Source organism: Bradysia coprophila, assembly GCF_014529535.1.
Source record: "Bradysia coprophila strain Holo2 chromosome X unlocalized genomic scaffold, BU_Bcop_v1 contig_173, whole genome shotgun sequence".
In the NCBI taxonomy this organism is placed as follows: domain Eukaryota; kingdom Metazoa; phylum Arthropoda; class Insecta; order Diptera; family Sciaridae; genus Bradysia; species Bradysia coprophila.
The window spans coordinates 2,209,653-2,226,081 of NW_023503302.1; the positions used below are offsets into that span (position 1 = coordinate 2,209,653).

General features: G+C 37.6%; 2 protein-coding genes across 4 annotated transcripts in view; one reads left to right on the forward strand and one right to left on the reverse strand.

Moving 5' to 3' along the window:
- LOC119068066 (multiple inositol polyphosphate phosphatase 1-like) lies at positions 1 to 1,600 on the forward strand. The gene is made up of 2 exons (XM_037171468.1): positions 1 to 1,328; positions 1,390 to 1,600. The coding sequence occupies exons 1-2, from the start codon at positions 136 to 138 to the stop codon at positions 1,550 to 1,552; spliced, it is 1,356 nt and encodes a 451-aa protein (XP_037027363.1). The 5' UTR covers positions 1 to 135; the 3' UTR covers positions 1,553 to 1,600.
- Positions 1,601 to 3,009: 1,409 nt separating this feature from the next.
- LOC119068103 (dedicator of cytokinesis protein 3) overlaps positions 3,010 to 16,429 on the reverse strand; it is a 27,160-nt gene continuing 13,740 nt past the window's right edge. Inside the window, exons 1-13 of one of the 3 annotated variants that reach the window (XM_037171529.1) lie at positions 9,458 to 9,559; positions 9,255 to 9,375; positions 8,937 to 9,177; positions 8,670 to 8,878; positions 7,487 to 8,602; positions 6,229 to 7,434; positions 6,049 to 6,158; positions 5,790 to 5,807; positions 5,481 to 5,687; positions 5,241 to 5,415; positions 4,810 to 5,031; positions 4,345 to 4,736; positions 3,010 to 4,278 (exon numbers count right to left, since the gene is read on the reverse strand). In XM_037171529.1, coding sequence (XP_037027424.1) covers positions 3,216 to 4,278; positions 4,345 to 4,736; positions 4,810 to 5,031; positions 5,241 to 5,415; positions 5,481 to 5,687; positions 5,790 to 5,807; positions 6,049 to 6,158; positions 6,229 to 7,434; positions 7,487 to 8,602; positions 8,670 to 8,878; positions 8,937 to 9,177; positions 9,255 to 9,375; positions 9,458 to 9,471 — 5,094 coding nt within the window. In that variant the 5' untranslated portion in view covers positions 9,472 to 9,559 and the 3' untranslated portion in view covers positions 3,010 to 3,215. Of the gene's footprint in view, positions 4,279 to 4,344; positions 4,737 to 4,809; positions 5,032 to 5,240; positions 5,416 to 5,480; positions 5,688 to 5,789; positions 5,808 to 6,048; positions 6,159 to 6,228; positions 7,435 to 7,486; positions 8,603 to 8,669; positions 8,879 to 8,936; positions 9,178 to 9,254; positions 9,376 to 9,457; positions 9,560 to 16,429 lie in introns of those variants that run through there. The other 2 variants (XM_037171527.1, XM_037171528.1) reach the window with 2 other exon arrangements.

Genomic DNA, 16,429 nt, shown 5'->3' on the forward strand with positions numbered 1-16,429 from the left:
GTTCTTATTGTGTCGAAAGCCTATGATAAACAATTTCGTTCAAGAGATAGATAATAGTTTGATCATAAGTGCCCTGCTTCGATGGAAAATAGTCAAACTAATCAGTTACAAGCGAAACTCTAAAACAGACTAACAATGGTCGCTATAGCACATTTATTTTTCGTTTCCTTAGCTGTCATGCTAACCGATGGAAGTGTATCGATGCACAATCCGTTCTATTGCTTTTCTCAAGATCCAGTTCGACCTCAAATTGGCATGTTTGCAACAACTACAGCCTACGAAACGGTTCGAGGACAGGCAATATATCCGAATGTATCGAACTGTACCCCGTCTAAATTTTGGCTAGTTAGCAGACACGGGACGAGATTGCCTGCCGTCGGGAATTTGGTGAACATATTGGAAAATTACGAACGTCTACACAGAGCAGTTTTGTCAAATTACGAAAATGGAAGGACGTCGTTATGTGCTGCCGATATTGCGTTGATAAGAAACTGGGCGTTCGATACGAACATAACGTTAGAAGTTTCGCAACATTTAACTACTTCCGGTTGGGATGAATTAGAAGGCCTGGCCAAACGTTACCAGTCTGCCTTTCCGTCAGTATTGTCGTCAACTTATTCACTGCAAGACTATCTTTTTCGCTTTGCTAATACACAACGGTCTGAATTCAGTCTGCGTGCCTTTGCTGATGGTTTATTTGGAGCAAACAAATCTGATCTTGTTCAATTCGAAGATGTACCTGCAGTTGACACTTTCCTTCTACCTCAGACTTCGTGTCCACTTTGGAATAATGTTACGTCTGCACAAATCGAGCACTTACAATTTCGAGAGGGACCCGAATACGAACAAATGCTCAGTCAGGTTAGCGCTAAACTAGGTTTCCATGGATCGCATGCGTTGAAAGCGAATGAGGTCGAAATGTTCGCTACGATCTGCGAGTATGATCAAGTCTTTAATTTAAGCGCACCGTCACCATTATGTGGAGCTTTTTCGGTTGCAAATCATCAAGTACTGGAGTACTATCAAGATCTCGATTTCTACTATCGAAGTGGCTATGGGTTTTCCGATTATCGTAGACTTTTTGAAAATTTGCCTTGTTTTCTCATGCAAGATCTGTTGAGCTTCCTTCAATCAAATGATGTTGATGATCACAAAGCAAGAATTTACAATACAAATGGAACGCCATTGATGATTATGCTGGTTACGTTTGGCGCTTTCCAAGACAATGTTCCGCTGACACGACACAACTTTGCACAACAAAGTCAACGGTTATGGAAGACCAGCTTAATTTCACCAATGGCCGCAAATTTGGCAGTTATGCGATACGAGTAAGTGTAATGTTGGGTGTAACAGTAGTCAGGTTGTTAAAAAAAAAACTTTGTGTTTTAGCTGTGCTGATGGCGACAATGACGTCTTGTTTCTATACAATGAGAAACCACTGATCATACCCGGATGTCAACTGAACGGATTGTGCAAACAATCATTTCTTTTGGAAAAATTCAGTCGTTTTTTGCATGCAAATTGCGAAGAAATGTTTTGTTCAAATAGTTAAATAAACCTGCAGCTTTGGAATTACAATTTCAGTTTCGCTTGCATTTGAATATTAACTATTACCAAGGCCACAGTCCACGACTTAATTCACTTCAGCACTAGCCTTCAAAATAGGAAATCATCGTCAATACGTTTTTTTTTTGGCTTGAAACCATTTTTACTTTTACTCAAAATTTCAGCATCATTTTCGATTCCCAAAATAAAATTCATAACCTCACAGGTAAAAACTACAAGAATTTGTAGATTTCTTGAAAGTATTTCAGATCCCGCGATTCGTACTCAAATAGAAAAAGAAACACCTTTAGCTGCGTTTTAAACATAAAATTTTCGCAAGAACAAATTCGTTCAAGGCGACTACGTAACAAAATACATCAACTGCTTCAATCTCTTTCAAAAGAACTTCTAAATGTTTCCCTACAAGAAGAGACTTAAATCCTCTTTTCGATTTGTGAAATAATTAGGCGCATCTTTCGATGCTGTGCATTTCTTCAATGCAATACAAAAATGTGTAACCAAACACAAAAACAAACTTTCCCGAATTTTTTTTTGATTTTTTTTTTTGTTTTTTTTTTATTGTTATGGGCCCAATTCATCCGATTGGTGGCTAGGCAGAATCACTCTACGGAAGAAGTAGGTCATACAATTTAACATGTACATATTTAGCGAAGCGTAAGTGTCAACGAGCTTTCGTTTTGTTTCATCTCCGTATACATGCGGACATGCAAAAATGTTTGTGCAAGAACGAAAGTCAGGCATGAGCCCTTCATATTGTTTGCATTAGTATGAGTGATTAATTACCATTTAAAATCAACAATTCAATTGACTGGAAGAAAAGTAGAAGAACTTTGCTTCGACGATCACTATTAGCCTATTAATTTTTGAATTTTGAATGATGTTTGGTTAGGCAGAGCTTGGTGTCCTGATAATAAATACCAACTTTTTTGGTAACAATGCCCGGTGGATTCCGCTCAAAAATTTTCAAACAAAAAACTAAAAAGGTGTAAGGATTGGGTTGGTTGTCTTGGTTCCTGGTCTCTGTTGGTTCAATATTGAGTAGAAAAATGTTTTTGTGCATACGGGAACATTCTTTGTCCAGTATACTCTCCTGAAGAATCTCGTGGTAATTATAGGACCACCAGAGAGTGTGTCATACCGAATCCCACCTAGCCTAGTTGTCATACCGAAACCCATCTAGCCGAGTCATCATCATCATCATCAGTAGAAATTAAAATGAGTAACCTGAATCACTGGTGGACCCCAGATACTTTGACAGAAAAAATCTGACCTGGTCTCCGGGAGGTTTCCAATGTTCTAGTCCTTTCCCGAACGTTCCACTGAGAACATGGATCTGAATGAAAGATAATTTACAGGCTTAGTTGCGACGGTTTCCGGTTCGATATTTATTCAGAGTATGGCAGTATATTCGGCGTGCTATAAAATGAAACAATTGCATTGTATAGAATAAAATTTAATGACTTGGCGGTTTGATTTGACTTGACATGCATAATTTATATAAAAAATAAAAAATAAATTAAAAAAATCTCTTCTTTGGCATTACAAAAATTATATTCTCACTCTCATTTTCCTTCGATTTTTCCGTTGTGCTGGTTTTTCTCTGACTACTTTTACCTTACTGTTTAAAAAGAAAATCCCCGGGCAATCTTCTACTCATCAACGTCATTTTCTTCAGACGCAACACTGATATTATTACCAATCGGTTTCGGAGGTATAGGCGGAGCGTTTCGACATCCGTCTTCGTCCATCGATTGTATGTTTAGCGATTCCGGCACGGAACTACTATCAGTCAAACTGCGATTCGTCGGATTGTCGAGATCGTTCGAGTCGTTGTTCCCATTATCGAAAAAGTCACCCCTGTTGTCACATTGGTCAAAACTTTGTTCGGCAGCGTCAACATCCAACGGAATATTAACGATGGCATACTTCAGTGCTGCGTTCGATGACCGCTTATCAACGCCATTGTTCTGTCTATCGTTTGGTACCATGCCTCTTGGCGGTAATGGAGGTGCTGACCTATCTTTGAGCTGTTTGGGTGGAATTCCGGGCGTTGTGTTATTAGTCGCAATGTATCCGGTCGATTTCGGTCGGCATGGTATCGGAGGGGTCGTTTGAATTTCATTATAATTCATCATACTGTCAACGTTGACCAGTTTCAATGACGAATTATCGGATGGATGTGTGTAAATGTCGTCGTGTTCGTAGAAGTTATTCTGGCAATTCAAACTCGTGGCCCGTTTTTCAATATGCTGATGTTGAGGTAGTGGCGGTAGTGGCGTGTTTACGATGCTTTCCGATTTCTGTCGCTTCAATTTGTTCATACCGGAAAGACTTTGCTTGAGCTGGGAGAATCGTTCAAGGAGACGTTTCTGCAATGGTTGGACGCCAACGGGAGCTAATTGACCGTGTAATTCCAAGGCTGTTTCCAAAATGGACATCTGCTTTAAAATGAGACTCTTCAGTCGCAGTACATTGGCATGTTGAAATTTTCCCTCGTTGGAACTAGCAAATTGAGGGGTGAAAAATGCTTCCTGATATTTACTGATACCACCCATGACATTGGCATCGATTACACCTTGAAGGCGCATTGAGAATGGATTGATATTTTTGGCTGGATCGGATTTGTATTGGGCAATCAGTACGCACAAATCCTTCTCAACATTTTCCATCGTTTCGCAGGCGAACTCAACGGGTGTCAGTTCAATGACATTCCTACAAAGATCGAATTGAAGTTAAAGAAAAAAACATGTAAACTCGAGAGTCCGTCTTCACTCTTACTTATTAATGATTTCGAACCAACGTAAAATTCCGGGCAACGGAGACGCTATATCAACTGTGGTTCGCTCAATCCACAGACTTTTGAATTCATTTTCCTTGTCGATTTGACCTTTGTGAATGGGCCGGTCGTGTTGGAATCTTGTTACGTCGTTGACCTCGTAAAAACGGGCAATTTTCTCTGGTATGGCAACCGTTGATGTGCGAAAGTGAGGATTATTGGCAATTGGTCGAACATTGCTGATTTGAATGAATTGTCCATTTTCGGCCAAAATCGTTGGATCAGGAGGCGAATTTTTCGTTAGAATTTGAGCTTGCGGGAATTCGGTCTGTAGCCGTTGTGTGAAAGCGCCGATACGTTCGTACTCCAAACCGCGGTAAATGAATTGTTTGTTCTGCAAAGAATTCAAAAGTTTTAGCGTCGCATTCTCCGCATTCATATTCAAAAGTTAATTGCTGTAAGCTTACCCGAACAAACAGTGGAAATCCAACGCCGTAAAAGCCAACACGAAAGTATTCCGGTTCCGGTCGAATTTGTGTCAGAATGTTTTGGAAAAATTTCGCTTCTAATATCAACGTATCGCTCAGCCGGTTGTAGTCGAATCGTCTCGTTTCGTAAAAATCGGCCAGCTCTTTGCACAATGGAATACCCTTTTCCCAGCATTTTCCTTTGTCAAAGTACTTTAAGATCTGAAAATAGACGCGAAAATTTTGCTATAACGACCGAGCAACCACTGAAGAGACATTTTGTGTAGAAACGGTAATCGAGTCACTAAATCTGTTGGTCTTTGGTGCAAAATATTTCACTTCAACGGATTCGACCGATACCTTACTGTATAAGTGAACACAAGGAGTTCGTCGCCTCGGCGATAACCAACGGACTAACTGAGATAACTTACTTCTTTGTAGAGTTTTTCTTTCCGTTGCCATTCCGGTTGTCCGGTTGCGTCATTCGGAGCATATGTAGTTGTCTCACGATCCCAGTTCAGCATGTCCGCATACAATTTCAATGTGAAACCAGCCTCAGTATAATTCTCGGCTTGCAAATGCAAATCGTGCAGCTTGTAAATGTATCTGCAATGAATGTATTAACTCAGACCGAAGGAAACAATTTCAAAAAATTGTCAGCAGAACGTTACCTCAGATACATTTCCTTGCGATTGATTTCGTTCTTATAGAAATTTAGTAAATTCACCGTGCACGACATTCTTTTATCACGATTTTCGTCGCCTTGCATAACGCTTCGATAGTCCAATAAACGCTCCAATAATTTCGTTACGGACGATATAAACGCAGCGCCCGACTCACGCCAAACGGGATCGTCTTGTTGGACACGCTCAAGCAACCTGAAGTTAATTTTGTTATCGTTAATTATCGTCATCGACGTTGAATAGATTTGTTCGCCGATGAATTAAAACAAAATCTTTTTGGTAAACATTTACACTTACACAACGCTCAGATGCTCCCTAAATGGTTTGCATGTAACATAAGTTTGTATTTAGTGAAAAATTTGCACAAGAAAATATTCGTATCGAGATAATGCCTAAAAATGTCTATAAGTCTCCAAGGGTCTCAAGGTTTCAAGGGTCATAAGATAACTTACTAAATAAAATGTAAAAAAAAATCCTCGATACAAAGCCTGGGTCTAAAGTCCAAATGGGAAGGATGTAAGCGACTTATGCCTATACAAAGAATTTCTGTACTCACATGGTGCTAAATAGTTCCCGATATTCATCATCTCCTTTGTTCTCACTGATAAGCAAATCCAATTTATCAATCAATTCACTTTCGACTAGACGAAATGATCCTCTCGACACCTAAATGGAAATAAAATGACCATCGTGTACGGGAGAATTTGAATTCATTGTCGTTCGTTCGTCATTTTACCTGTTCGCATTGCATCATATCGTAGAACACCGTCAATGTAGCCTTACGCAATGCCGGTTCGGGAACGAGAGTCACTTCTAAAAACGGTGCCACCATGGACGGAATAAAGTTTAATTTATAGTCGCCCAATTGCGACCACATACTGAGTATTTGAAAGCCCATCATGACGCGCATATCACCATTCGAATGTAAAATTTTCCGTCGTTTTGCTTCATGGTACTGTTCCAGTTGCAAGCAGGACTGAGTTAAAAATGTAACAGCCAGTGTAAAATATGACCACCACAGTTGTGAATCGGAAAGAAAGCGGTAGACCAGTGGCTTTGAGAATTCTTCCATGGCTTTGCGCACAACATCGTTTGCAGTCAGCTTCATCACTAGCCAATTGCTGGGGAACACTTGCCAGTCTTGAGCCATTAATTCTTTGAACACGATCAAGCTCTTGTGCAGAAAATCTTTCAAATCTTTAGAATTGCCATTGGCCGACAATTTCTCCCAAAGATTCATGTAATGAGATTCGTCTAATTGTTGCAGCATACCCAGCAGAGCGGACACCAAAGACGGTGGTATATTCGGTGATCCGTCTACAATGACAATGATGGTCTCCATCAGAATGTCCAAGGTGTTACAGCAAAGTGCATTCAAATCATGCTGCAAGATATTTGATGGCTTGTCCATTTGCCTCATTCTTAAGTCGAATAGGTGGGTCAATATCTCTGACAGGATGTCGGCACAGATCATTAACTCATCACGTCTGGCCAAATGTAAGCGAAGATGCTTGCACACATTCGTCAGCAAAATGGATCGACAATCGTCGATGTGGAACAGTTTTCCGCTAACAAAATGTTTGATGGCCTGCAATTTGGCTTGAACTATTCGACCAGGAGATTCCCGCGGCACGGAATCCAGTATATTTCTTGCCAATGCTCCAAGCTCGCTTGCCGGTAGTGTGTCCAACAATTGTTCGAGTACAACACTGGCATTCATAAGTACCGCTTCTTGTGTTGGAATAATGTCTTCATTGGCTGGTATCGTTAGCATTGCACTTAACACGCCGAACATCGAATACAAGTCTTGTTTGAATGAATCTTCGTACTGTCCACCTGTAGCTCTTGCAAACAGCTTCCTCGATTGAATGATCAACTTGAAAATGTATTCCAACGAAGCGAAACATTTTTGGACTGGCTCCAGTCGTTCTGCGGTCGGCAACTAAGCAAAAATTTATTAAATCGAATTCCGTTTGTATCAAGCGTAATCTTACCCATTCAGCGAGATGTTGAACGGACGTCATGAGACCTTTGTAAACAAGGGCGGCCGCAAAATGATCTTCGATGTACGCCTCCATGACCGGTTTGAAATGTTGAAATTTGTTGCTCTGCAACAAGCTGAATATGCTGACTAGGACATGAAATACCGAGCCAGAGTTCTCGGTACTATTGCCTTCCTCGTTGGAAAATATTGAGAAAAGAGCATCCAAAACGTCCTGGAAAAATTTCACCAACTCTTCATCTTTCAATTTCATCACTCGAGTCAACGAGTCCTGAATACGTTCGGGATGCGTACGCCATTGCAGAAGCGAAAGTAGGTCAGCATTTTGTGTAAGTTTCGTCGAACACAAGAACGACTTCACCGTAAACACCTCCTTCGGACTGCGATGATACAAGGGCGAACTGTCCAAAGTCGACTGATAGTCGGTGGCCGAACAGCGCAACTTCAAGTAATTCGTTGCGATCAATTTCGATGGATCTTCACATTTGTAAACGATCAATTCGTGGGATCCATCAGCTATTGTCGCTCCGTTCGGTTCCATTAAGCGTGCAAAACTGAATGCAAACAGTTTTGGTTCCGACTTGTCCCGCGTGGAGCAATGTTTAAATTCGAACCGCATGTGGGCAGTGGCAAATTTATCAATCGACAGACTCACTCGCAACATTTCATTCCATTGCGGGGAATTGTTGTGGTATAAAATCATCGATTTGTATACGCTGGACGACACACCATGCAAGCAATCGGTTAGATGATTGCCAGCCGGATCATACACGGCTACAGTTACTTCGATGTTCTTGGCCGTACTTTTTCCGCCTCTTTCGAATTCGCCCCTCTCCAATGTAAAGAATATATCGTTCCGCACATCTCCCGGCATGATTATATCGGGAAAGCCAATTTTTTTTGTTATTGTGGACCCTTGAAATAACATTGGCTGTTCCGATCTAGCTTGACTGAGCCCGCCATGAATCAATTTCAAGGAAACAACAAGCGGCATTTTTTGATAGCTTCCTTGACTGTTGGTCGAACTGATTGGTGAAAATTTGCCGCTAGCCTTCTTAATAATTAATTCGTGCAATTGATGGTAGTCTTTCTCTTCGCACTGGAATATCTGGGTGAACAAAATTGGAATTGCGAGCATCTGATGACACAGTTAAATAAAGTGTAAGAACTATTACCTTGAAGCTAAACTCCTTTTCTTCTGGATCACCACCTGATTTGTCTATCAATGCATCGGTTAGCGGAAGCACACCAATCCCATACGGTCGTCTATAACAATGAGATCCAGCTGTTTTGTCACCCTTTTTTGTCGATTCCGAGTGCAAAATTTTCCCAACTCGTATCACATTCGCCACCAAGTAGAGATCAGCTAGTATCTCTGACTCTCCTATTGAATAATTTTGATATTTTTAAATGAAACTTAAAAGCCAATCCAAAAATCGTACCTAAGTCAATGAAAACCGTGCAATTACTGTGAAGCTTTTCCATGTAGTTCGAGAAGCCATCCTTCGATATTCGAACCAGAAATCTCTCCGATAACGGCCGCATTCTGGCAGCATTTCCATCGTAGAGAAAGAAAAAAATTTCCGCATCGTCGCCAATTCGATGACCGAAATCACGCATACAAAAATACACGTGATACGTGAACGTCCGCTTCTGTGCCTTTCTCTTCAACGTGCCACGACTCTGAAACCGAATCAATGAGGAATCGATACAAAGTTGCCTCTATTTTAAAGCCGGTATTTCTACCTAATGTAACTTACCGAACATGCCTTAGCATTTTCTGCACTAGTGACATGAATATGATAAAGCGAAACGATGCTGTGCTTGTTCGGATCAACAGGCAGTGGCCCATTTCTCGGAACGAGATCTAATAAAAGTTTTCTGCAAGAAAAAAGGGAAATTTTTAACAATGCTACGACAAATCTAACGCTAACATCGAAAGTCTCTAATTAAAAAAAATTACTTTGTCCGTCGCATTTACAAGGTGTAACGTTACTAATTAGTGATAATTAATTTGATGTATACTTCAACCGCGACAACACAAACATTATCACTGTTCACAATATCTGTGATCCGGTTAATATGCGTGTGAGATATGCCGAATGAATGTTTTACAATCCTCCAGTTTTGATAAGATAAAATCGAATAAGATAAGAAGAGAAGGCAGGTTTAGCGGAAGCATGATTAGAATCGGTGTATATGCCATATAGGATTTTGTTTACAACAACAACAACAAAAACTGAATTTGTAAGTGTTTCCGGCTATTTTTCATTTTTTTAAAATTTTGTAAATGTCCACTGATGCAGGCATCCCACTCCTCTTAATTTCCTTATTTTTGATATATCATCCTAATTCCCCTTTTTTCAAAATTTGGTTATTTTTCCTTATTTTTCATTTAATTTCTTGCCAAAATTTAATTTTTCACATTTATACTTTCCTTTCCAAAGTTACTAAACTAGCAATCAATTCATATGGTAGAAGTTCTGCTAACATAGCCTGAAGTTACAATCCAAGTTCATCTATTTTTGAGCTCTATTGATTAAAGATACAAAACTCATCATTGGTCTTCTATTTCTATTGAAAATCGCAACGAAAATCAAGCATAGCGGGACTTTCACAAATCGGTGTTGAAAAGATATGTGTGGGAACGAATGTTTTCCGTCTCAACATCTCTTTCGATATGTTTTTGTTTGTTTGAAATATTTGGTTCTAGAACTCCTAATTTTCTCATTAATTTGAACATCAGAATTCCTTATTTTCTCCTTCTTTTTGCGCAAAAACCACCTAAATTTCTTAGAGCTCCGTCGGATCTTTTTTTTAGCGACTCTTTGTTTACATGCCCAGTTAGCCCTTGTCCCCAATAATCTAAAACCGCAGTCGTTTTATTTTAATATTCTTTTATTGGCTCGTGAACAGCAACCTTTAGTCGAAAAAGGGTGTTTTTTGTCAGTGATTTACTGTTGCTACAGACTATGGGCAATGCCCATTGGGCATACATGTGTGTGGGCTCATTGGATAGGTTTCGTCCAGGAGTTACGGGGCAAGCACAGATATCGTACATGTCCTGTACCATTGTTCAAAAATGACTAAAATTAAGTTTCAGTCAAGAGGCGGAAATTTTGATGAACTTCAAAAAGTGATATCTCGCACATGGCGAATGTTTATGGTTAGATCAGTGGTTACAGACATCGAGTGAAGGAACACTACACCCTTTATATCCAAAAAAGTATTCTGAACTTGTGACTTTATGACAATTGTGGTACAATTGTAAAGCTATGTTAAGCCTATATCAGGGCATCCACTGATCTAACCATAAACATTCGCCTGATGCGATATATCACCTTTTGAAGTTAATTAAAATTTCTGGCATTTGACAGAAACATTATTTTTGATATTTTGGTGCAGGTACAGGACATGTAAGATATTTGTGCTTGCCCCGTTTATCCTGGACAGTACCTTTCCAAACAGCTCCTGGTCCACTTTCAAAAAAACCCTCTTAATGATGTGGTTGAATTTTGTGTGGGAGGCCTACCAATGGCATATGGTCAAATGTGTCTTGTTCAAGCAAAAATTTAGATGAAGACAGTAAATTAAAAAATAATTTTGGAGGGCTCAACAAAAGTACCACTGTAATTGTTCCATTTCTTTATAACGGTGATAGGTCTATAAGATTTAAATGATGACTCACAAAATTTTTGAATCTGTGATTCTCAGCCTGCACGAATTTTTTTGCAAGCTCCAATGAAGGATACTTTCTAAAATATCTTTAAAAACCATTTTACGAGATTGCATTCTAGGGTAAAATCTTGTGCAATTTCCGTCATTAGTCCTTAGACCAAGAGAATATAACGAAGAACTGACAACGACAGCAGTAACAAATCTGTTGAAAATGCTGAGATTATAAGAAATCTGTTACTTCTTTTGATAAATTGTATTGGTAATTGTAGTCTGTAAGAATCTGGTGATGTTTTTTTCGTATGTACATTTGAACCAAGATTTCGACGCAAATCTCGACCGAAATAATAATTAATTAGAAATCTGTAAATGTTGTCGCCGGATTTCAGGTCTTTAATTTTTATATTTCTCCCACTTCAGCACAACTTTGTTTTTATTGTTCAGTGTTATGAACGTTTCTGTTGACATCTTGATTTTGTGATTTAGTTTTTCTGATTTTATCTACCCACGTTCCAACGTGGACGCTTGTACTCTGTGTGTTGTTCCTACTTTTTTAATTAATTAATTCTTTGAACATAATGTAAGTTCAAATACACTGCCCAACATGTGAGCTCATTCTTTAACGAACCACAGATCTCAAGTGAACTGGTAAATGTGTATGATATACCGACCGAACAGTTGTATATTATATATGTAGATAGTATGAAGCGCAGTCAGCTGAACTCAGTGTGACTATTAAAAAAATGATTTTTTTTAAATACCAGTGCAGTTCGCTAGCTCGTATTAGTAAATAAATAGAAATATTGAACCAACGTACGTTGCCTTTTATCAACATTTCATGCTTCATGCATTTTATTCAACATATACGGAAAACACTTTACGTGCATTGGAGTAAATGGGAAGTTGTGATAAAATAGTCAGACTATATGGTAAACATTTTTGTCACTGGAATATGCTTGTAACCTACCGTCATAATATATGTTCAATTTTCACCAACAATAGAAAAAAAATACAAAAACGAGTGAGGTCAACAATAAATTGTTGTTTTAAGCGCATCAAGAACTTTATTATTGCTTATAAGCAACATTTTTATCTGAGGTACCATAAGCGTAGAAGATATGCCTATGCGTGCAATTTGATCAATTAATAAAAATGTTTAATTGATAAAAAACATTCAAATGATAAATTAAACTGACGACTTTGCATGTGACATTCAAGCTGAATTGTTACAAAGTGTTAATCCTTTGGTATACATAATTACGTAAGAGCTGCTCGATTATAACTATACAATTAAATGTCGATATAAGTATTGCTTCGTAGGGGCCATCCATCGTTTACTAAACGTTCGCTAAACGTTTTAAATGCCTGTAAGATTCTTGTTCTATTCTGTGGATAAGCCACTAAGACATTTTCAAAGTAAACGTTGCAAAATAAACTTAGAGTTCATTAACTCTTTGCTAATCATTTTTTAACCGTCCAAATTTCTACGCATGAATGAGTTGTTAAGGTTCTTGCGGTTCTTGTTGTTTGTCGCTGTAATATCGTACCTTCAGCTCAATGTTTTACTGATATTTAGCACACATGCAATATATTTCAAAGGTATAATGCAAAGAATTTGGACGGTTAAGTCAGTTATGGACAGAGACAGCCAAAACTACCGAAGAATAGCTTTATTGAAATGTTAAAACTATCGAAGTACAAGATTAGTTTTATCAATTGAAAATACCAAGATCAGCAGAAGTAACACAATCGAAAATTCTACAGGTGAAATATGTTGCCGGTTGAATTGATAATAACAATTTGAACAATAGGATATTAACATCTCCGCAGTTGAAGTTTTTCAAAATAAATCGTTAGAATTTTTCGATTTTTTCTTGATAGATGATCTAAAGGCAGACACAATTTTTAGAGCTATGTAAAATTTGCATAAAACTTAAAGCTGCAAATATTAGTACGGGTCTTTTGTTTCATAATGTACATTGTATACAAATTAAGTTAACACAAACAAAAAGCCCGTATCTGATTTGATACCTCGATTTGACGAAATGATAAGGTAAAAATAATTTATGCAATTCAATTCAATTGCAATGACAATAATTTGTTTATTGTGTATTGCTAGCGAGTTTGCGGTTTGATTCATTAATGCAATTAGAAACAGATGTGAAACAAACATTATTTTTTTACATAACTTCTGCTCTGTAATTATCACATCGGACCCATTTATCCATTGTCGCCCGAAGGACATTATGATTCACCGGCGATGCATTCGAAAAAGGGTGAGTATATATGTGTCATGTAACATGTATTCAATAAGTTAATAGATTTTGATTCATAATCACGTGAATCAATGAATTGTTTGCGCATAAATACAACTGCTTCGACTGAGATTCATTTTGAAACTGAGATTAGCAATAACTTTAACTTAAGTCACCATAATGTGCAGATAAACGTTCTATTCGCTCCTTGAATTGTCTGTTATTATTGAAAGGTAGAACAGTGAACAGTCAAAGACGACTAATAAAATTAAGAAACAGAAGTTACTTTCAAAACGTGCAGGTAAAAATGTTAATGCAAGACTTCTGTGCTGAACCAACATGTTTATAACATCGTCCAAACGATGAGACATTTTACATCGTTTCGAAAATTCGTATGGATTGAACAATGCTATGGTCTGAACGAACGAGATGAGAACATGAATTGGTAGCATTTTTCTCTTTCAAAAAACGAATGAAAAGACCATATACGACAGCGATCACGAATAAATGGGGGGATATAGAAAAATCGAAGCTGAACATTCATTTAGTATACGCTGAAGACCTCAACCCAAATCAACTCGAATTTTATATACAAGTTTGCGTTTTTCTTTTTCTTTTTGTTGGAATAAAGTTTTTTAACAATAGCAACTTTCGCATGTTTAGTGACTTGTAAATTGTAATTAAAGTGCCAAACAAGGTAAATTCATTTAGCCAGAAATCAGAGCCCGATAAAAGTGACAAATTTCGGTTCCGAAACGGTTTCTTTTTCTTTAAGACGAGCTCGGGTCAAAAGAATTTACATACAAGAAATGTATGAAACATGGTTACATATACCTTGCTGTACCTGAAGACGTCTGGAAACAAAACCAGTTTTAAAGTTTTTTTTTCTTACTTCTTCTTGTTGAATTCGTTAAAAGATGCACGAAAAGAATGAAATTTAACTCAATTTATGTGAAATGCTTGATGAATGATTAAACAATTTGCTCGAAATATTTTCGTCACACCAGCGGAATATCATTTCGGTTTTCCGTCATATTAAAAAAAATAATTCTAACGCAAAAGGTAGCTAGCGTTTAACACACCAATGTTAAATTCATCAAGTCCACAATTGTGTTTTCATTTCGTATATAAATAAGTTTTTATAAAACATGAGTGCATATAGATGTGAAGTGCAGGTTTCATTTAACTTACGTTTATAGCGGCAGTCATTTTGATTATTATGTTTTGTTAGAAACAAAGAAAAAGGGACACAGATCCCCGATCGGATATTATTAGAATTTCCCGACAGAATAATTGATTGCTTTCAAAGACGCATATGTGAACGAATTTAACATTGAAATGAATTTAAAGCCCACCGGACCCACCATCTTAGAAGCATATAAAACAAATATCGTCGACACAGGAAACATACAGATTGAATAATCACATTTTAGCATACACTCAACCAAAACTATGGTAACACAACATATGTCTTTGTGCTATGTTTAATTTCCATGATTTTCGGATTTTTGTGAGCATATGATTCAGTCATCTATACGGACTTTTTATGGCTAAAAAAAATATGTTTCATGATTTTCCCGATAGACGACATCGATGATTCAACAGACCAATGTGCACTTACGGATATAAACGGTTGATCACACCTGAGAAACTTGTTTTGTTAAATATTAGGGTGGAAATGTCAAAGAGCATGAGTAATAGACTCTGTTTGTTCGATGTTTGAAATGATTTTCCAAAAATTGATAAGACGATTTAAAAAGGACTGAAGGCATCTCTAAACAAAAGACAATTTCTACCTATATGTAGTCACACCAACATAAACAGCTGAATTAAAATCACATTTTACACGTGGATAAGCCCACACGTTTCAGATGTCCATCAAAATTACCTTTACAGTTATAACGCTTCTAAATATCCACCATATATACCAATCTCATCAGACAAATGAGACGTTATGGTATCTAGGTACGATTATGCAAAACCAAATTATTTGAATTTGAACGAAAATATTGCAGAAATAGAATTGGTCATCTGATTGGTCTATTCTAAAGTTCATGCGAAATCAGGTTTCACCTCTGAAACCGCTGTTCATGCAAAAATTGAATGGCATTGCGTTACAATATTTTGTGCAGCGTGAAAGTTCATTAAATTGCCATTAGGGAACATGCTATTTTGACTTCGCTCATTTATGGCCTAAGGAATTCTTAACAGTTGACATTCCTCAATGGAAGTAAAAGAAACAGCACCGCAGGGTGTTGTCAGAAATAGTCCGTCACAGAATTTGTGTTAAATCTTATTCGCAAAACGAGAAATATTGAAATCAATCGAGAAAAATATAATTTCGAGCGTAAATTCATGTGTCGTTACGACGTGTATACCATACATTCTATTGCCATATACATGCATATCGATTAACTTCAGAATGTTTATTTCTCTTTTTGAGATTAAATGTTTTTTTAGTGATAAGAAGGTGAAAAGAATTTCAAAACACTCCATTTGTTCTACCCAACTGGCTTCAAAATTTTAAATTTCATTTTATTACGTAACATTTTTGGTGGAACCTTGGTATAATTCTATCAGATTATCTTTACAGAGAAAAAATGTATTAGCACGAAATTGTGCTGTAAATTGCGTAAAGGACGTTCGACGTGCTTTCGGGCCGACAATATTTACTTATTTTCCATGTACAATCTCATATCAGCGAATCTACCGATGAATCAGGATAACAAAATGAAATTCTCTTAAAATTTGCAGTGAAAGTAAACTCTTCCAACAATGGCTGTTTTCGGTCTTGTATCGGCTGTAGCCGGATTCGTGAAGGTGCGCTATTTGATCGACAAGGCTATCATCGACAACATGATATTCCGTTGCCATTACAGAATAACCAGCGCAATTCTATCACCTGTAAGACAGTAGTTCCGTTAAAAATCGAAATTCGAATCGATTCAATTTCAATTACCAATCAAATATTTGCTGTAACAATGATGGCAACAAACGAATTAGAA